General features: G+C 44.9%; 1 protein-coding gene across 1 annotated transcript in view; it reads right to left on the reverse strand.

The window, feature by feature from the left end:
* The window catches only part of LOC124616287 (neural-cadherin-like), a 476208-nt gene extending 454019 nt beyond the window's left edge, over positions 1-22189 (reverse strand). The window contains exons 1-2 of the mRNA XM_047144590.1: positions 22153-22189; positions 21794-21937 (exon numbers count right to left, since the gene is read on the reverse strand). Of these exons, the coding sequence (XP_047000546.1) occupies positions 21794-21937; positions 22153-22189 (181 nt within the window). The remainder of the gene's footprint in view (positions 1-21793; positions 21938-22152) is intronic.
* Between the last annotated feature and the right edge of the window lie 244 nt (positions 22190-22433).

Consider the following 22433-nt stretch of genomic DNA (forward strand, 5'->3'; position numbering starts at 1 on the left):
GGAGCCTCAGAATAAAAGTTCTTCGAGCTTTCTCCTCCCAAGCGACATTACCTTATTACTACAGTCTTAGTATGTGGTGCCGGTGTTTATTTGTTTTGTGATTGTTGTGTTGTTTGTGACTGGGTTGTGGCACGCAGTGTCATACATTGTTGGTTTTGGTCCTTTACATGTTGATCCCTTCTGACTCATGTTCACTTAGTGTTTCTCCCTCGGTTTCGGAATCTGTGGTCGTGTTTGTGTCCTCCCATGTGGTTTGTTGTGTTGTTTGTGATTGTCTACGCCTCCTTCCATATGGGTTTTGGCGCTTGTATTCTTCGTGCAGAGTGTTCGATACAATATCGGCTACGCTATTTATTGTGTTCCAGTCATCGGGATTACGTATTATTGCGGCGATGTCATTGTCATTCCGTATAGGTCTCGCTACTGCTAGCGTGTTGCACAGCAGTGTGGCATGTTCTGGTGTCCCAGTGTCTCTGCAGACGCATAATTCAACCTTAGTTAGTCCCACACGGTTAAAATGTACCGGATACGGCCCGTGGCTTGTCAGGAAATGGACCATCCCCCGGCTTGTGTCGACATGTTTCAGTTGTAGTCTTTCGTGTACATCAGGAAAGAAAGAGTGTACTCGGCGTCCCTTATCAGATGAATCCCACTCTCTCTGCCATGTTTTAATCGTTCGCCATCTTACATCGTCAAAGTCCCGAGATGGTTGGAGCGCTCTGCCCATAACGCTCCAAACGTTGTCAAGTGCGGAGAGATGCGGCGACCTTGCTGGGCAAAGTAGGGTTTGGCAAGCTCGAAGACAAGCGGTAGAAACGTTCGCCGTGTGCTGGCGGGCATTGTTTTGATGAAATGTCAGACCGAGATCGCTTACCATGAAGGTCAACCAAACGGAGCGTAGAGTAGCATCGACGAATGCTGCTGTGTTGTAAGGGTGCCCTAGGTGAAAACCAAAGGGGTTCTGCTATGAAAAGAAATGGCACTCCAGACAGTCAGATTGATGTCCCACCGCTGTGCAGGGTGTCTCCAGAGGCAGCTTGGGCTTGGAATATCATTGAATGGAGTAGAATCGTCTTCAATGATGAGTCCCATTTCGAACTGAATATCGATATGTCTGGAGATGTCCCAGACAGTGGTGGGAACCCAACTACCTGTTGCCCTCTATACGGACTGACAGCCAGGAGTGATGGTCTGGGGTGCCATTTCTATTCACAGCAGGATCCCTTTGGTTGTTACTCGCGGCACCCTTACAGCACAGCGGTACGTCGAGGATATTCTATGCCCCGTTTTGTTGCCATCCTGGGCTTACATTTCAGCAAGATAATGCCTGCTCGCATACGGCGAGCGTTTCTACGGCTTGTCTTCGTGCTTGCCAAACCCTACCTTGGACAGCAAGGTCGCCCGACCTCTCCCTGATTCAGAACATTTGGAACAGTATCGGGCAGGGTCCTCCAATCAGCTCGGGACGTTGACTATCCAATGCGCCAGTTTTATAGAATTTGGAACGATTTCCCTCAGGAAGATATCCAACAACTCTTTCAATCGACGCCAAGCCGAATAACTGCTTGCAAGTGGTCCAGAGGTGGATCAACACGTTTCTTACTTGCATCACTTTCTGAAACTCTTTCTCTTTATTGAAATTGTAATTGTTTGTTTGTCTGTGCATGTACATCACGTGTACCGTTTACGTCCCATTGGGATAAATTCTTTCTGGTGCGTCATTATTTTGCCTCAGAGTGTATACTGATGAGCCAAAACATTATGACCACCTGTCTAATAGCTCGTTTGTTCGTCTTTGGAACGAAGTACATCACTTATTCTGCGTATCAGGAATTCGTGGAGGTATGTGGCGTTAGATATCTACGCACAGTTCATGTGATTCGCGTAAATAACAGGCCGCTGATTTGCGTACGCAGTGATGGCACCTGATAGCGACCCAGATGGGCTCCACAGGTTTTATATCAGGAGACTTTGGTCGCCGAGACTTCCCTTTAATACTCCTCAGACCGTTGTAGCACGGTTCTGGCTCCGAGACACGGACAATTATACTGCTGAAAGGTGACATCGCCGTCGGGCAAGATATCAAGCATGAAACGATGCAGGTGGTTCGCAGCTGTCAGTGTCTCTTCGATTACTGCCACAGGTCTGATGTAAGCACAGGAGAATGTGTCCCATAGCGTAATACTGCTCCCACCACCCCGTGTGCGTGGCGCGCTGCACTTTTCCAGCCGCCGTTCACCTCAAAAAAATGTTCAAATGTGTGTGAAATCTTATGGGACTTAACTGCTAAGGATTCCCGGCGGGGTCAGGGATTTTCTCTGCCTCGTGATGACTGGGTGTTGTGTGCTGTCCTTAGGTTAGTTAGGTTTAAGTAGTTCTAAGTTCTAGGGGACTGATGACCATAGATGTTAAGTCCCATAGTGCTCAGAGCCATTTGAACCATTTAACTGCTAAGGTCATCAGTCCTTAAGCTTACACATTACTTCACCTAAAGTATCCTAAGGACAAACACACACACATATGCCCGAAGGAGGACTCGAGCCTCCGCCGGGACCAGCCGCACAGTCCATGACTGCAGCGCCTTAGACCGCTCCTTTCACCTCAATGACAGCGTTTGTGGAGACGACTATCGACCTAATGCAGCAAAAATGTGATTCACCCGAAGAGCCGACACGTTTTCATTGAGGGACGGTCCGATCCCGACGGTCCCATGTCCACAGAAATTGTACTGACGATGTCGTTGGGTCGACATGTCAACACATAGGGATAGTGTGCTGCAGAGCTCCATGTTCAACAATGTACGATGAACGATGTGCTCCAACCAGCACTGTGCTCTTTCGGCAGAGATGCCACAGATCTGTCCTATTGTACAGAGCCGACAGGCCTGTGTGAAAAGTCGTGGACGTCCAACCATTTAGGGCCTAGTGGTAGTTTCACTGTCCTGCCTCTTTCCACAGATGCTCACAACAGTAGCATGTGAACATTCGACCAGGTTAGCCGATTTCGAGATACTCGTTCACTGGTTCCGCGGAATAATAATCTGCTCTTTGTCAAAGTCACATATCTGAATAGATTTCCCCATTTGCAGCCCATATCTTCACTACGGCGATCCCCCGTCCCTTGTCTGTTCCTCTTACACACTTCTGTTACCTCGTCACGTGCCCGCAACGCCACTAGATGGCATCCACCATTGCGGTGGGTAGCAAATGGTTCAAATGGCTCTGAGCACTAGAGGACTTAACATCTGAGGTCATCAGTCCCCTAGAACCTAGAACTACTTAAACCTAACTAACTTAAGGACATCACACACATCCATGCCCGAGGCAGGATTCGAACCTGCGACCGTAGCGGTCGCTCGGTTCCAGACTGTAGCGCCTAGAACTGCTCGGCCACTCCGGCCGGCGCGGTGGGTAGCAGTCATAATGTTTTGGATCATCAGTGTATGTGGATTTCCTACCACCGAAGAAGGCGAAAAGTCATCCATCATAGGGCAATGTTATTCTGAGGGATTTTAGGGCCTGCCACTGTGTGGTGTTAACAGATTATGTTTGTAAGGGGCAAACGATCTGAGGAGCATACTACAGAAATCTCCAGACGAATTTACGGGAATCTGTCAAGACGAAGCGCCGCGGGAATCTGACTAAGAGGATGTTTTTGCTCCCTGACAACACCTCAGCTCATTCCACACAAGACACATACTGGTTCGTTGGGCCGTCAAGTTTTGGCTCATCCGCGTATCTACTGACTGCATCCTCTTTCTTCGGTTAAATAAACCGTTGCGTGGCAAGTATCTTCATGAAGATGTGATTTTCTGGGTGGAACGTTTCCTGAACATCCAAAATGCAGGCTTCTGCCGCCAAGATCTTCGCCCAGTCGACCATCGCTGACACAAATGTGTCACCGTTTTAGGGTGAATATGTAGAGGACTGACACAATTACCAAGTTTCCCAGTCGCCGCTAGAGTTTTTCGAGATGATATTTACCACTTTGGAGACAGGCCACTAAGAAGAATATCGAGTCTAGAAAAGCGGTCGCTTATACTGTTATTTAAACCGTTACTGGCATGTATGTAATTGATGGATCTTCAGGGGTTGCACATACTAAAAAAAGGGCAAGCCTTAAGATTTATTTTCATATTAACCATGCATCTTTGATGGACTAAAAATTTTAAAATAATGATGACAGAAACTGTAATTATCCTTCCAAAAAAGAAAAGAGTGAGGTGAGTTATAGAGCAATTTGTTCCTCTTGAGCTTCCACAATTTCCTGCTCACTAAACAAACATGACGTATTTGTTGCGAAATTACTGCAACTGCGAAAACTTACAAGTACACGCACGAAATTATGCCAGTGCGTTCACAATGGCTCACAGGGGGACCTTATAGTCTCGGAAATTCATTTCGGGACGAGACTTCGCACGTTAGTAGTATACCTCAAATATGTCCTTCCACATCCATCAATAAAAGTTGTAAAGGTCACTAGCCAAAAGATTCAGAGGAAAAGGACTCTACAGTTTTACAAGCAGCTCGTATACATGTGAATTTATACGCTATGGCAGCACAGCAAAATGGCTGCACGTGCAGCAGCCTCGATTGCGCCATTGGTGATCCAGGTTCGATCTTCCCTTTGTGTAACTTTTATTTTTTCATTGTTTTAAAAATTATAACAACTTCTAAATAAAGTTAATGATCTAAAGTAACACCACTGTAATCATAAAGAATTTCCATTTATAACAAGACTGTTACAGCTAATTAACAAAAAATGTGAATAAAAATTAATATTTTATTTTTAAAAAGTTGAATAATTTGAAAAGTGTTTTTAATAGAGGTAAAATGAAGCTTTAATTACCACTAAACAAAATTTTGGGTAGGTTTTATTTATATATAAATTTTTTTACAATATCGTCTTTATTTGTCAATTTTGTATTTTACGTCCAAGCCTCAGAATGATAATTATGATAAAACGATAGAAAAAAAATATTTTGACTTCTTGCTCAGTTTATGAAGGGCGATTGTTTACACGAACAATCTATTTTTAAAGCTCTGTAGGAAAACATACTCCGTTAACATTCATGGAAGCTTCTCTTTGATCAGAAAGTCTGGGAGAGTACCAGGCACAACGGATCATTTAATTAAAAATTAGTGATGAGAATTGATTGTGCACTACTGATTGTCTTTTTATAGTCTTTATGGGAATTTATTTATTATTGTCAATCAGGTAAGCGCAATTGTGTCTACGCTTTATTAGATTTTTTACCTGTCTATAAAGAGATATGATGTAAGGTTGAACAAGAGGGGTCCATTTCATAGGAATCACATTAATCGTACATGACGGTGAATTCTCATCATCCAGAAAGATTTCGTCGTATAACTGAGGCTTTGCTTGTCCTCCCCTAGAGTCAATAATTAATAAAACAGTTCTCTTCCCACATAGTACTTCAAATAATCGTTGAGATTGTCAGTATAGAGTCCTGTCATTGGCTTCCCATATTTAGAAGATATTATTTTAGGTCATTAACTTAATTTAAAAGTTGTTATAATTTTTAACACAGTTAAAAAGACAAAGTTAAAAGTTTACTGAAGGTGCAACTGAACATGGCTCGCCCGCGTGGCAATCGAGACTGCTTAAACTGCAGCCATTTTGCTGTGTTCCCAGGGCGTATAAATTGACGGGTACATGACCTGCGCGTAAAATTTCAGAACCCTTTTTCTTGGAATCTTCCGGCTGGCCCACTTTACAATCTTTATGGTGGACACCCTTGAGGTATATTACCAACCTGCGAAGACTTATCCCCAAGCGAATCTCCGAGACCGTGCGAAATACCCTTAGACTTAAAGAAGAATATAATAATTCCAATCCCAAAGAAAGCAGGTGTTGACAGATGTGAAAATTACCGAACTATCAGTTTAATAAGTAACGGCTGCAAAATACTAACGCGAATTGTTTACAGACGAAAGGAAAAACTGGTAGAAGCTGATCTCGGGGAAGATCAGTTTGGATTCCGCAGAAATCGCATGACCACCTGTCTCAGTTCCACTGCCGACAACTTCTAGTTAGTTAAGTATCCAGTTGTTCGTTTCGTTCACTGTGCTCGCCCATTTTACATGTGTTCCAAACTGTTCTTGCACTTGGGTTATTGAGCGTCCACGACCGGTAATCAAAAAGTATTTTATACTTACGTAAATTACATACAAATTACGTTGTATGTAATAGGTGCGTCTTTTCAGGTAACAAAAGGGCATATCAGCTCACCTCATTATATCGATGAACAGCAGAAGACATACTTATAACAAGGCAAGTTTTTTTTTGTTATTCATATATTTTTTGGTTTCATCGACTTGATTTTGCAACTAAGTTTCAATAATTTGCTTAATTTTTAGTGTAAGAAAATTCATATGAAACGATTTTCGTGTATCTTTCATATACAAAATATTACATTTAGGAAGGCTCTAATTATTTTTAAGTTTGGTTGTTTCCAATTTGCATTACCTGCTAGTTTGGTTTCTTTGAAAAAAAAAAGTGGGTTGTGGGTCATTTTGGCTCAGTAGGAAAAACGGTGCCTCTCCATTTGAAAAGACATAGATTGCCATAAAATCGTATTTACTTATTATCTCAAAAACATTTGTTCAGAAGGAGCGTTCAAACCAAAAGCTTTATTACTGCGAACTCAATTATTATTATTATTATTATTATTGTTGCATTAACTTTAATAATGCAACATAAAAACCTAATTTTTACTAAGTGTGTGACGCAAGTATGATGACAAAACCACATTTTATTTTATGCTTCCATAAAGTCTACTTCGCCTACGAACTCAGAGACAACGTGAAGTATATATAGCGTGTAAACGATTATTGTTTACAACGTAGCATAGCTATGAAGTCGAAACGAAGAATCTTATACAAGACACTTGTGGTCTATTAAGTTGGGAAACAGTCACTAAAAGGTTTACAAGACTACATGTGCTATAGCCCATGCGCGTCGCGTGAGATTTTCATGTTCTCTTCTCCAGCTCTCTACACATCGTCATCGATTGTTTCGCAATTGTTGCTTGCATTAGCTTGTTATTTCTTCACTGCCTAATTATTACATGTTTGTCTGTTTGTTGTATCTGCTCGTAACGGGCAACACATCGTCCGTAATTGGCGAGCAATCTTTACTCGGGGCCGGTTTTCCGTGTGCCATCCTATATCATTTTCCTGCGATCAGCCACACAACGCCAGAGTTGGCTAAACGAGAGGTTCTGCAGAATTACAGAAATGACTTCTAAAAGTGTGTAAGAATTCTGTAATGAATAAAAACTCTCTACTCCAGGGGGAGGCAAGTGCCCCCTCTTGGCGCCCTCCATCCTTCAGTCACCTACACTACTAGTTTTCAGTTTTTCATAAGAACCATATACGAAGCACAAATGAACGGTGAACGAGTAAAAATGAACGGTTCCCAAAAAAGAACGATTAGCAGTGAACTAGTTCCCAAGGATGAACGAGTCTGCCCATCTCTAGCGTGGAGGGTAAAAATCGTAGAGGGAGACCAAGAGATCAAACCAGTCTCTGGACTGAAGACCACAATAACAACAACAACAAGGTCCTCTTGTCAGCCATTCACGGCAGCAGCTCTTAGGTTCGCTAATGCGACTTTCGAAATAATTCTATAAACTGACAACAGATGGCAGCACCAGACAGGGCTAGGTAACGAGACAGTACATTGTTCTCGTCCAGTTTCCGAGTGATAGATGGCTCTCGCGTCGAGAAAATCGCAGCCTGACCTATACCTTATGAGTGGCCGTCGTAAACCGCCACGGGCAATGGCCGTGTGGCGTAATATTATTAGCTGGAGTGTCCGGCACGCGGCGGCGGCGCCCTTGATGTCAGTGAGGCCTGTCCAGCCGCGTCGCGCGCCATCTGCGGGCGGTCCCTGGCAGACTAGCAGATAAACTGTCGCCCGCAGCGGCGCGCGCTCTGGAGCCGAGCGGGCTGCGTCTGCGTCTGCTGTAGGCCGGCAGGTCGGGCGCCTAGCGGCAGATTGGCGACGCGCCGGGAGCGGGCGGCGTAATCTGACTCCCCGTGGAGCCGGAGGTGGGGGCGGGGGGCGGAGGCGGAGCTGGCGCGCTCAATCCAGCCGGCGCCCGCCTAGCCGAGATTCGCGCAAATACGCTGCCAGCCCAATTCGGCGGTATTTAGATTCTCGTGCAGAGCTGCCTCGTAGGAACACGTTCCGGGAAAGTAAGTATACTGCTACTCTCCCTCCAAGGCACTACACATTTTACCTCCGTCCTTTTCTGTGACAGTGCAGTATCCTAAACGCGAATACGATCGCGTCATTCTAGCTTACAGCGGCAATACTTCCGTTTTTTGCGTTCATTTTACTGTTGATACTGTGACGAATTCCATTCTGGTTCTACACTACTGGCCATTAAAACTGCTACACCAAGAAGAAATGCACATGATAAACGGGCATTCATTGGACAAATATATTATACTAGAACTGACAAGTGATTACATTTTCAAGCAGTTTGAGTGCATAGATCATGACAAATCAGTACCCAGAACAACCACCTCTGGCCGTAATAACGGCCTTCATACGCCTGGGCATTGAGTCAAACAGAGCTTGGATGGCGTGTGCAGGTACAGCTGCCCATGCAGCTTCAACACGATACCACAGTTCATCAAGAGTAGTGACTGGCGGATTGTGACGAGCCAGTTGCTCGGCCACCATTGACCAGACGTTTTCAATTGGTGAGAGATCTGGAGAATGTGCTGGCCAGGGCAGCAGTCAAACATTTTCTATATCAAGAAAGGCCCGTACAGGACCTGTAACATGCGGTCGTGCAGTGTATTATCCTGCTGAAATGTAGGATTTTGCAGGGATCGAATGAAGGGTAGAGCGAGGGGTCGTAACACATCTGAAATGTAACGTCCACTGTTCAAAGTGCCTTCAATGCGAACAAGAGGTGACCGAGACGTGTAACCAATGGCACCCCATACCATCACGCCGGGTGATACGCCAGTATGGCGATGACGAATACACCCTTCCAATGTGCGTTCACTGCGATGTCGCCAAACACGGATGCGACCATCATGATGCTGTAAACAGAACCTGGATTCAACCGAGAAAATGACGTTTTACGATTCGTGCACCCGGGTTCGTCGTTGAGTACAGCATCGCAGGCGCTCCTGTCTGTGATGCAGCGTCAAGGGTAACTGCAGCCATGGTCTCCGAGCTGATAGTCCATGCTGCTGGAAACGTCGTCGAACTGTTCGTGCAGATGGTTGTTGTCTTGCAAATGTCCCCATCTGCTGACTCAGGGATCGAGACGTGGCTGCTCGATCCGTTACAGCCATGGGGATAAGATGCCCGTCATCTCGACTGCTAGTGATATAAGGCCGTTGGGATCCAGCACGGCGTTCCGTATTACACTCCTGAACCCACCGATTCCATATTGTGCTAACAGTCATTGGATCCCGACCAACGCGAGCAGCAGTGTCGCAATACAATAAACCGCAATCGCGATAGGCTGCAATCCGACCTTTATCAAAGTCGGAAGCGTGATGTTACGCATTTCTCCTCCTTACACGGGCCATCACAAGAACGTTTCACCAGGCAACGCCGGTCAACTGCTGTTTGTGTATGAGAAATCGGTTGGAAACTTTCCTCATGTCAGCACGTTGTAGGTGTCACCACCGCCGCCAACCTTGTATGAATGCTCTGAAAAGCTAATCATTTGCATATCACAGCATCTTCCTCCTGTCGATTAAATTTCGCGTCTGTAGCTCGTCATCTTCTTGGTGTAGCAATTTTAATGGCCAGTAGTATATTTGCCTATTGCAACGTGTAATGTAATTAACTACTTTGCCGCTTCGTGTATCTGCTACCAGTCACAATGGCTGTTATGAGAAACACATTTCGACATGTGTGTACACATCAGGCTGCGCATACATTTAATTTTCTAAGAACTGAAAAAGTAATTAATACAGCTTTTAGGCTGCCGCGACCGTTCATTGGGAGGGAATTGTAGGAAGAAACAGCTGCGTTGGCTTTTTAAACGCAAGAAATATATTCACTAACAAAAAACGGCTGAACAAAACATACAGCCGTTTGCGTGTTGCTCTATAGCTCGGTTGACCACTAACCTTAGCAATGTAAACCGCAAACTTATGGACTCATACGAAGAGACTAGTAGTCACCATTAATGAAGATAGATTTGTTTTTTAATTGTATTGCACAACAAGAAATAAGAAGTTACTCTTCGCATTTGCTTGTTCGTGTGCTGATTTTCGTTGTGAGCTGTTTGAAACCTAGTTGAAAGTGCAGTTTGCACAAGTTCACTTAAAGGGTAGACGAGGGTAGAAAATTTTCTTCTTTAGCCTAACTTTTTATTGGTTTGAATTTTTACTTAGAGGATTTGTTTTTAAGATTCATTCGTATAAACTGCGCCGTGAATGTCGAAATACGTTAAAACCGTTTATTACTGCGTGAGGGTCTGGTGGATCCGAGCGCTCGAAAGCAACTGATGTAATGGTACAATAGCTACCGACGGAAGAGGGGTTCTATTAGTTTCGGATAGCATCACGGAGGGCAAAAGCATCAACTAAATACTATTCTCAACAAGATTTCTCTTTGCTGTGTGATTTGTTTAGTAATACACAAAGGAATTACCGACATTGACTACGAGTGGACATTGATTTAACTCAATGGGCAAAGTTGAAAATTTTTGTCGGACCAGGATCCGAACGCGGGTCTCCTGCAGATGCGCTGACCAGTGGGCCATTCGGACACAGTGTCATTTCGGACAAGTACGATATATATATATATATATACATATATGTTGTTTCGTGGGGCCGGCCGCGGTGGCCGTGCGGTTCTAGGCCCTGCAGTCCGGAGCCGCGGGGCTGCTACGGTCGCAGGTTCGAGCCCTGCCTCCTTGGGTTGGTTAGGTTTAAGTAGTTCTAAGTTCTAGGGGACTGATGACCTAAGATGTTAAGTCCCATAGTGCTCAGAGCCATTTGAACCATTTATTTGTTCCGTGGGACCAAATTAAGGAGAAGTCTCCACGGTCATGGAACGAGTCATGTAACACGATAGTAGAAACAGATAAAGTAAAATACAAGAAGCGTATTCAGGCGACAATTTGTAAGTTTAAATAAAGGAAATCAACAATGTAACACTGGAACTTGCTTAAATTTTCAGCTCTTCCAGGAGCTCCTCGACAGAATAGAAGGAGTGAGCCATGAGGAAACTCTTCAGTTTAGACTTAAAAGCGTTTGGGCTACAGCTAAGATTTTTGAGTTCTTGTGGTAGCTTATTGAAAATGGATGCAGCAGAATAGTGCACTCCTTTCTGCACAAGAGTCAAGGAATACACACACACACACACACAAATATATATATATATATATATATATATATATATATATATATATATATTACTTGTTTATGGTAAGCAGCTTGAAAACACGTGCTAGTGCCGCGTCTGCTTAACTTTTCATTTCGCTTGCTTTTCAGACAAAGTAAAACGCGAGTGTTTCAAAATGGCAAACAGACGTATTTGTACGGATAGAAATGGTTCGAAAAGTAATCCCAATCATGCAAAAAAGGCTCCTATTGATAAGCGGAAGCCAGTTAATTGATATAATTTCATCACAATGAGAATGTTTCGATATCGGCGAAAAAATGGACAACTGTACGGTGCTGGCACTGCCGATTCAACGCTTGTTCAGTTTCAATATTTAAAAAAAACATAAGTTGAAACTTTAAAAGCTTGTTTTTTTAAAAACAATGTTTTTCAAGTGGTTCAAATGGCTCCGAGCACTATGGGACTTAACATCTGAGGTCATCAGTCCCCTAGAACTTAGAACTACTTAAACCCAACTAACCTAAGGACATCATACACATCCATGCCCGAAGCAGGATTCGAACCTGCGACCGTAGCGGTCGCGCGGTTCCAGACATTTTTCATGTTGGCTGGAGTTATAACTCATTAAACATACATGCAATTACATTATACCTGTTCGTATCTTGTGCTTTCCCGTTTCTTCTACTTCAGTACCTACGATTTTTGCGATATATTTGAATTTTGGGGCTAGTTCTTATAACGACTTTTTCTGGAAAAAACTGACTTTTATTTCTGAGTGCTGCCGTTTAGTTAAAAATCATTTTTTTTAATATTCCTACGTTGTACGTTAGACAGTATCATCAGTTTCAAAACAGTTTTGGTAATTTTGTTCTACGTTGAAAGTTGTGGAGTTTAGGGCTCCCACCAACCGCTTTCGCGCTTCGCGAAGGTCTTTCGTCGATGTCGTGCAGCGTCCACAAGGCTTTTACTTAAAAAAATACATACTTACTCTTAAGGATGTACAATAAAGGCCAGTTTTGTAATTTGTTTGTTATTTTTCAAAAATCGAACGTCACCTAGGTCTGCTTCCTTACAAGTTGATTATTTAGTTCAGATTGATATTTAGATTTAAAGATACTGAGCGTTCAGTACAGTGATCCACACGTACACAAGTCGTCTCGGAAACTGAGGTCAGACCCTTGGCATACTCTGCTATGGTGAGTTACTATTTTTCTGGAACGTTCTTCCATTACTGAATAGGTGAACAAGCATTTCACTTCAGTTCTTCGTCTTCCTGCACTTCCAGCAGCTCCAAGTGCAGAATTGCTGAATCCTTTGTAACTGTTGTGAAACGGGAAAGCTATCTCCCGATTGCCACTTTAACTTGAGGAAGAGCTGCAGTAATTTTCTTCAGACATTTAAAAAGAGGGAATGTTATTGAAGCTTAAAACACACTACACTAAATCAGAAATGAGTTTTTTTACTACCTTGTGAATGTACAGGGTGTGGCGCAAGTGCAGATTTTTAGTGGTGACTGAGGACAGTGTACCGAACAACATTACATCAGTATTTACTTCATATGCAGGCTAATAAGTACAGCAATTAGGAGTAGCATGTTTTTAGGTTGGCTAGTACCTTCAGGTACATGTTACAAAAAGGCAAGCTACTAATGCTTAGCCGGCCGGTGTGGCCGTACGGTTCTAAGCGCTTCAGTCTGGAACCGCGTGACCGCTACGGTCGCAGGTTCGAATCCTGCCTCGGGCATGGATGTGTGTGATGTCCTTAGGTTAGATAGGTTTAATTAGTTCTAAGTTCTAGGGGACTGATGACCACAGATGTTAAGTCCCACCGTGCTCAGAGCCATTTGATTTTTGAACTAATGCTTATTTTCCCTTGGGCAGCAGGTGAGGTGTTGACCTGTGAACGTCGGACGCAAAACGGTTAGTCTATACTGATAGGCGTAGTCCTCTCGCAGTTTGTGATGCAGCTACGACGATGCAGAAAACATCAGGTCGTTAAGTTTGTGACGTGTTTGAGGGGAAGATTCTTAGAGACAGAGAGAAAAAAAAAAAACACTCAACACAGTGGACTGAGTACACACTGAGGTGCCAATGATTCACAGTACCTACTCTTATACCTCTAACAGCCAGTACGTTTAGCGTTTGTAAATGCAAAAGAACAGCTGCAATAAATCCTGTCACTGTAGGTCATCAAACTGAGTGAAATATATTCCTTTTTCTTGACTGTATCCGGTAATTGCAAAAATTCGCCTAGAGAAGTGCCTACCAAGGTATCTCACTAACAAGTAAGCAATACACACACACACACACACACACACACACACACACACACACACACACACACACACACAAAAAAAAGGCTCTGAGCACTATGGAACTCAACTTCTGAGGTCAGTAGTCCCCTGGAACTTAGTACTAGTTAAACCTAACTAACCTAAGGACAACACACACATCCATGCCCGAGGCAGGATTCGAACCTGCGACCGTAGCGGTCTCGCGATTCCAGACTGCAGCGCCTAGACCCGCACGGCCACTTCGGCCGGCAAGCAATACAAAGATGCATCATGAGACTCGTCATTGTTCATGAAGGATTTGTTTAATGGTGTGATCTGCCGCTTTAGCGGGTGCCGCTGGAACTGTTTAAAACTACCCGCTCAACCTGTAGGTGCTGGAAATATAAATACTGAGTTACACGGTGTCAACGCGACAAGACGTTATCTTGCCGCAGGGGCAGTGTTGTGGCCACCACTGCTTTTCCAGCAGAGAGTAAAGATTAACTTCTGTGGATAATGCCCAAGTTTAAAAAAAGAAAAAGAAAAAGTCATTCAATGGTCATTCTGAACGCAGTTTTTAAAAACTTGGACATTTCCCACGACAATTAGCTTGGTACTTTCTGCTTGAAAACAATGTGCATAAACATGTCATTGACAGGGTCAGAATGCTATTGAGCAGGGGTGGCCACAACGCAATAAGTGGCGACAAATAAAAAAGACTTGCACTGAACGACCGAACAACCCCAGAGGGGGCTCCAGCCCAATAGTGCCACAGGACGGTCATTTTTTCACTACATTTGCCAAGGTTAAAAGGGAGAAAATGTTTTGAAAAAAAAGGTCATAGTTTAGTTAATGTGTTCCCTTTCATTTTAGACTCCCAAACAAAGTTCTCAGACAACAGTGATCAGATATGATAATCGGCACCTCAATGTAGAAAAGGAGAACCAATCAGGAGCGTAATGGAACAGCGGAGTCCAAGTTAAAATGTTTCAGCTATAAATGTATCTGATTAAGAGATCATGCATAATAAAAAATGTACTTTCTATTTTCCCGCCGCTTCTCTGTATAGCGTCGTAAACGGCAGCGGTGCCTTATCGGGCGCGGCAGCAGCGACTGCAGCGCACTTCGCGGTCGTAATGAGAGACAGGAGTGCGGCGCACAACAGAGGCGAGCGGCAAAAATCGAAGCCCATTTCGCCGCCGGCAGCTCGCGCCCAATATATTATTTTAGTCATCGGAAACCGAAATCTATTATCGAGGCGCCATAAACTCCTTAAAAGCATTCTCCCAGACGGCTTAATGCAGCGTTTTACGATATGCCGTTTAAAGGAGTCGCCGGAAGGTGGCAGGTGAAGTGGGGGGCGCGAATGGCGGCGGCAGTCAAAGGCGAATGGAAAGAAAGGAAGCTGCTGGGGGAGCCGGCACAAAAGGCCGGCTGTCTTGCGAAGCACAGGCCATCACCCAGGGTTGCTCCTTCCTAAACCCCAGCAGATTTTACGGCTACAGCCCCGGCTCATGTCGAAATACTCTACTAGTGGTTCAAATGGCTCTGAGCACTATGGGACTTAACTGCTGAGGTCATAAGTCCCCTAGAACTTAGAACTGCTTAAACCTAACTAACCTAAGGACATCACACACATCCATGCCCGAGGCAGGATTCGAACCTGCGACCGTAGCGGTCGCGCGGTTCCAGACTGAAGCACCTAGAACCGCTCGGCCACCACGGCCGGCTACTCTACTAGTGAAAAGGTCGGTCAGCTGACGAAGGTGGCCAGTGTTTCTGGCCCTGTAATGAACCCCAGCCTACCGCCCTGCGATTTCAAGATTTGGATACTGAAATTAGCCGAGGAAGAATGGGCGGATAATTGGCGCCATTCTACGAGCAGCGTTTAGTAAGCAGTGCAACACATTTTCTTTCTTTTTCTTTTTTCAAAGCAGGTTATTTTTAATCAGGATTTAACTATAGCACTTTATTTCCGACGCTACAAAAGCCTATTTTTCATCATGACTTTATTGGCTGAGTCGTGCGGTACTGAAATTTTCTTCAGAGGAGAGTTAGTTTGGGGGCACTACAAAGATTGCCGCTTTGTTTCCTGTTGTAAGTGATTAACCTAGCCGGCCAGGGTGGCCCAGCGGTTCTAGGCGCTACAGTCTGGAACCGCGCGACCGCTACGGTCGCAGGTTCGAATCCTGCCTCGAGCATGGATGTGTGTGATGTCTTTAGGTTAGTTAGGTTGGTTGGTTGGTTGGTTGGTTTTTGGGGGGAAGAGACCAAACAGCGAGGTCATCGGTCTTCGAAAAATAGTTCAAATGGCCTTGAGCACTATGGGTCTTAACTTCTGAGGTCATCAGTCCCCTAGAACCTAGAACTACTTAAACCTAACTAACCTAAGGACATCACACACATCCGCGCCCGAGGCAGGATTCGAACCTGCGACCGTAGCAGTCGCGCGGTTACAGACTGCAGCGCCAAGAACCGCTCGGTCACTCCGGCCGGCCGTTCACCTCCGTTTCGCGCGGGAAGTTCAGCACAGATGGTACTTCGTTGCTCTTTATCGTCTTCCTTTAGGAGACGACAAACCCAGAGGCCACAAACCTTTGAGTACCCCAACTGCTGGACAAGTGTGTTAGCACTGCCAACAGAGACATCCAGTGGAGTAGCAATATGTTGGTTCCGATCTGTTGATCACCTCAAATGAGAGTATCCGACATTCTGACACTGCAGGAATCAAAACTGTGTGCGGCAGGCTGGCACGCAAGGGATCGGACAGGTTTGCGGGACATTTCTGCGATGAAGACAGACACCTCGCGGGCTCATCATGCAAAAACTAAATCTGCCACTCTGTGAAATTCCTTGGTTTCCTTTCCGACGACATGTCAACTTCGGCAACTGTTGTTGCAGATATAATACAAGGTTTGCTCTGTTTATTGTTGCCATTGGTCTGATTTGTATCAACACCACTAGCACTGTAGGACTGTTGTCAGTTACTCGTCGACCAGGCAGCTCAAACACGCTCCGTAGCCTCATGCTGTGATCACCAATGGATATCTCCATTCGCACCTCCTATAGCCATTAGCAGCAGATACTGTAGGGCATCGAATGCCGTAAACATCATTGCCCTTTTGCGACTTCGCACTCAAGGGTTCTTGTAAGTTACATCCGCACTGCGCTATTGCCCACACGCTTGACATCGGCGGGGGCTATGTATACAACCTGCAACGGAGTAGAGCGCAGAACGTGACCGAAGGCAATACCCCATACACACACATCAAAAAAAGTTTTGCGTCACCTCGGTTCCGAGAGTTCCGGAACCTGTACAGAAAATTGGAATGGAGATCAACATAAACATCAATTTCGCCCATTTTATCGCTCATGAAAACCACGCATTGCACGTTGTACCACCATACAGTGAGACCAATAGAGGTGGTGGTCCAGATTGCTGTACACACCGGTACCTCTAATACCCAGTAGCACGTCCTCTTGCACTGATGCATGCCTGTATTCGTCGTGGTATACTATCCACAAGTTCATCAAGGCACTGTTGGTCCAGATTGTCCCACACCTCAACGGCCATTCGGCGTAGATCCTTCAGAGTGGTTGGTGAATCACATCGTCCATAAACAGCCCTTTTCAATCTATCCCAGGCATGTTCGATAGGGTTCACGTCTGGAGAACACGTTGGCCACTCTAGTCGTGCGATGTCGTTATCCTGAAGGAAGCCATTCACAGGATGTGACCAATGGTGGCGCATTGTTGTCCATGAAGACGAATGCCTCGCCAATATGCTGCAGATATGGTCGCACTATCGGTCGGAGGGTGTCATTCACGTATCGTAGAGCCGTTACGGCGCCTTCCATGACCACCAGCGGAGTACGTCGGCCCCGCATAATGCCACCACAAAACAGCAGGGAACCTCCACCTTGCTGCACTCGCTGGACGTTGTGTCTAAGGCGTTCAGCCTGACTGGGTTGCCTCTAAACCCGTCTCCGACGATTGCCTGGTTGAGGGCATATGCGACACTCATCGGTGATGGAAACGTGACGTCAATCCTGAGCGGTCCATTCGGCATGTTGTTGGGCCCAACCGTACCGCAATGCATGGTGTCGTGTTTGCAAAGATGGACCTCGCCATTGGTGTCTGGAGTAAAGTTGCGCACCATGCAGCCTACTGAATACAGTTTGAGTCGTAATAAGACGTCATGTGGCTGCACGAAAAGCATTATGCAACATGGTGGCGTTGCTGTCAGGGTTCCTCCGAGCCATAATCCGCAGGTGGCGATCATCCACTGCAGTAGTAGCCCTTGGGAGGCCTGAGCGAGGCACGTCATCGACAGTTCCTGTCTCTGTATCTCCTCCATGTCCGAACAACATCGCTTTGGTTCACTCCGAGACGCCTTTATACTTCGCGTGTTGAGAGACCTTCCTGGCACAAAGTAACAATTCGGACGCCGTATTGACCTTGTAGGCTTGATGGAACTGCAGAAAACACGATCCGTGTACCTCCTTCCTGGTGGAATGACTGGAACTGATCGGCTGTCGGACCCCCTCCGTCTAATAGGCGCCGCTCATGCATGGATGTTTACATCTTTGGGCAGGTTTAGTGACATCTCTGAACAGTCGAAGCGACTGTGTCTGTGACACAATACCCACAGTCAACGTGTATCTTCAGGAGTTCCGGGAACCGGGGTGATGCAAAACTTTTTTGGATGTGTGTAGAATGGCGTGTTGTGTGGCAGGCGGTGAGCGCCGCTGCTCTTTATATAGACAGTCAATCCGTTTGGTACTTAACTGTTGACAAGAAGCAGGTAGGGTTGTAGATAATTATCGATATATGTTGGCGTCATATTTGCCCTCGATATATCGATATAAAAATGGCAGTATCTAGCGCCGATATTTTTCTTTTATATTATATTTTTTTCAGTGTTTTTTCGGTAAATATTTGAAGTTGTTCTTTTGAGGCGGTAGTAGAACTTATTTTTACTTTCCTGGTGTGGAGGAGTCGAGCTTTCATCACGTCCAGTCCTTCTCTTTGATTGTGTGAAGCAAACATATGTGGCACAAAAGAAATAGTCCGATTGCACTGAGGAGTGGCGGTGTGAATGGAATATCATGATTACCGATACTCGTCGGAACCTTTTATTCTGCCACTTACATGTGGTTACCATTGTTAGCGTGGCTATCGCCAACCGTGAACGGGCATTGTTTTCTTTTAAATTATTGCTCTAAGGGGGATAGGCAGGCTGCCAGCTTGTTAATGTACAGAAAATCTAATAATAAATCAATACAGCTCTAAAGCTCTAAAATCGGCAGTACATTTACAATACGGTATTTTTATAGATCGGCACATCAATACTTTTTCCCTCGATATATCGATATATCCATATTTCCTTCCGATACATCGATAAACAGTGATGACACATTTAGAATATCGATATATCACATTCACATCAATTTTAAAAATATCAACAGTCCTAGAAGCAGGTGCGTCATCTCGTCGACTTCAAATTTACCTCGCGGACTCTCCACTGTGTGTCACTTGAGTTGTCTGCGGATCACAGAAATTTTGGTAATTTGCGGTAAAGGTCTTATGGGACCAGACTACTGAGGTCATCGGTCCGTAAGCTTACACACTCTTTCCATATCCCAGAGACTCCTCTCCAAGGGATCCATGGAAAACGATAAATGTAATGTAATGTAATGCTACTTAATCTAACTTAAACTAACTTACGCTAAAGACAACACACACACCCATACCCGAGGGACGACTCGAACCTCCGGCGGGGGAGTCGCGCGAACCGTGACAAGACGCCCAAGACCGTGGGGCTACCCCGCGCGGCGCGGATCACAGAAGGATGTTTGGATTTGATATGTCAGATGCTGGCTTTCCTCACACACGTGACTCCCGACCGAATAACTGCACAATCGCTTCTCTTCCCGGATGATGTGTATTTTCCGAGAGCAAAAACGAATTTGTGACATGGATAAGCGCCTACGCCGTCCAGTACTTGCTTGGTGACGGTGAGAAGACAGTCCTCGATTTTAGGAATTCTGAAACGAACGGAACTGTACAATCCTGCGGAACCCAAAGTACGAGAAATACTTTTCAAATTTTCCCTGGAGCGCGTCCGTAACTCACGTCGCAGCTGCATTATTGCTGACAGAAGTTGAATCACGAACTTTTTTTTTTGTTAACACTGAAGGTTGTAGGTTCGAATCCTGGCCGGGTTCCTTTTTTTCATTCTGCCTGCGAGACAGCCGCTGATCCAATCCGTTTCGTAGTTTAACAACGAGGACTGGGGTGGCGGCCAACCTGGATGTGGTTTTTTTGTGGTCTCCCACATCCAACTAGGTAGCCATGTTGCGCCTCTAATACATATTAAGGAAATTCTTAGGAAACGGTATTGCACTTGACAATGTATCTACACTAGACGCAGACAGATGGGGAACACAGAGTCCACCTCAGGGACAAGTGGTGGCGTCAGGAAGGGCATCCGGTCACCAAATGCCACTGAAATCGCCAAAACAGATGTACAACAACGTCGTGCCCGTAGAGAAAGAGGAGAAGAAGAAGAAGACTAGATCAGTTATTCTATCTAAGACGTGCGGACATGAAAAACAGGTATTTCAAGAAAGATATAGGTAGGAGACCAATACAGAAGGCGACTGTTATTTTTTTTTCAATGAGTGAAATGTGCTGAAGACAGATATCAGTCCTCAAGTGGGAAAAGGTTTTGAAACTATGCGCCTGTTGTACAAAATAGCAGTGAAGCAGAACGCGGAGAAACGTACGAAAAAAGTAGTGGTAGATGGCATTAGATGTCAACAGGAACGTAGAAGAAGGACGAGGTTGCAGAGATACCTGCTAAGGTATTAAAAGCAAATTAATGTGGTAGTGGAGAAAGCAGTTTAAGAGTAAATAGCAGATCATGTACCATAGAATACTGAGATCGTAGAGAATGGCAGGTAGGTAGAGAGATTAACATGGACCAGAAAAATGAACAACTGCTTCAATTTCTACTATAAAAAAGATAGATAAACTGGTGATGGTTTCCAGTAGTTGTAAACATATTTATAATGGATTACACACGATACTGCGACACGGAACTGTCTGCTGTAAATTTATAAGGATTTACGGCAAAGATAAATACAAGTGAAGAATTTCAAGCAGAATGATCTAGGTATCTGATAACTGTTATTTCACTCCATTCTCTTAGAGCGTCAGTACCTCCGTTTTCTTTCCGCCCTGCTACTTGAACCATAAGCCGTTTTCTACTGTCTGTCTGAGAAACAGTAAGCAACCTAAGTGCTATATTTTATATGACAAACCCTGTTTTCAGGGCTATATTTTATATGATTAATGTAACTATGCAGATGTTTGCCTAAACGATAAGGACATATCACTTCATGTTGTTATAATACTGCCGTCTTCTGAAGAAGATAGATTTATATCTATTGAAACCTAGGTAAAGATTACTTTATCCTTTGCAACTGGTCGGCTGCTCTTAGTCTGATCAACCTAAGTGACATATCTTTGACATATGCTATTGAGCCGCGCGGGATTAGACGAGCGGCCTAAGGCGCTGCAGTCATGGACTGTGCGGCTGATCCCGGCGGACGTTCGAGTCCTCCCTCGGGCATGGGAGTGTGTGTGTTTGTCCTTAGGATAATTTAGGTTAAGTAGTGTGTAAGCTTAGGGACTGATGACCTAAGCAGTTAAGTCCCATAAGATTTCACACACATTTTTTTTATGTTATTGAAATCTATTTTGCCACTAGTACGAATTCTGAACGTGTCAGTGAGCTACTTCTAGAAAAGGAAACCAAGTGACTCTTTGATGGGCTAAACAGGAAAGAGAATGAAGCACTTACTGAAAACCAGTCCCACCTATGTCACCAGGGGACTAACGTAAAAAAAGGACAAGAGACAAGTCAATTGAGTACCATCTATGTGAGCCTGATGCATCGGATCTGCGCTGTGTAAGTTATTCTTTGGCACGAGGAGGATTATGAGTGCCCGCCTGTGACAAAATGTTCAGAGATGTGGCATAGTGCGAAGTGCACCACAACGTGAAGGACGCAACTACGACGTCGTGCTTCAGGAGGACACCAGCACGCTGCAGGAAGAAGGGAGGAGGAGAGCAGCCCGGCAGCACGGCTGGCGCGCTACTCACACTCGTCGTGGTCCTTGGCGGTGACGGTGAGCACCGTGTGCTGGATGTCCTCATTCTCGTCCACCTCCGCCTCGTACAGCGCCTTGTCGAAGTACGGCGGGTTGTCATTCTTATCCGCGATGCCGATGCGGATGAACTTCGTCACTGGAACACAAGGAGAAACACACGCGTCAAGCGCCGAACAACAGCCGTGTAGTAGTTCATCCGCATCTTATCAGAGGTGTTAATGGAGGCCGCAGTTGTGGTTGTAAGTGGCACTGATATTTTCAGCTGGTCATGGTATCTAGCTTTTGTTGCTCCAACTTCCTGAAAACAAGTTGCCTACAGGAACTGAGGAGTTGGTAAAAAGGTTAATGTACTGGTTATGCACAGGTGTTCAAATTCCTGTGGGGCCATCGAGATTAGGCTCTGTCATTTCTCACTACGCATAAAGGTGAGTGCTGGCTTGTTTTCTTTTAAAAGGACAAGTCTGATTTCTTTCCCCATCCTTGTCGGACTAGATCTTGTTCTTATCGTCGACGAGAGGTTAAGCGCCGTCCTTCCTTTCTTCATTTAGAAGGCACCTCCCTCGATACACACGACGCAAGAAGTCCATCAACGATGGACTTCTTTATTTAAATTATGAGCACCTAGGGAACTA

This window comes from Schistocerca americana, chromosome 5 (genome assembly GCF_021461395.2).
Source record: "Schistocerca americana isolate TAMUIC-IGC-003095 chromosome 5, iqSchAmer2.1, whole genome shotgun sequence".
Lineage (NCBI taxonomy): Eukaryota > Metazoa > Arthropoda > Insecta > Orthoptera > Acrididae > Schistocerca > Schistocerca americana.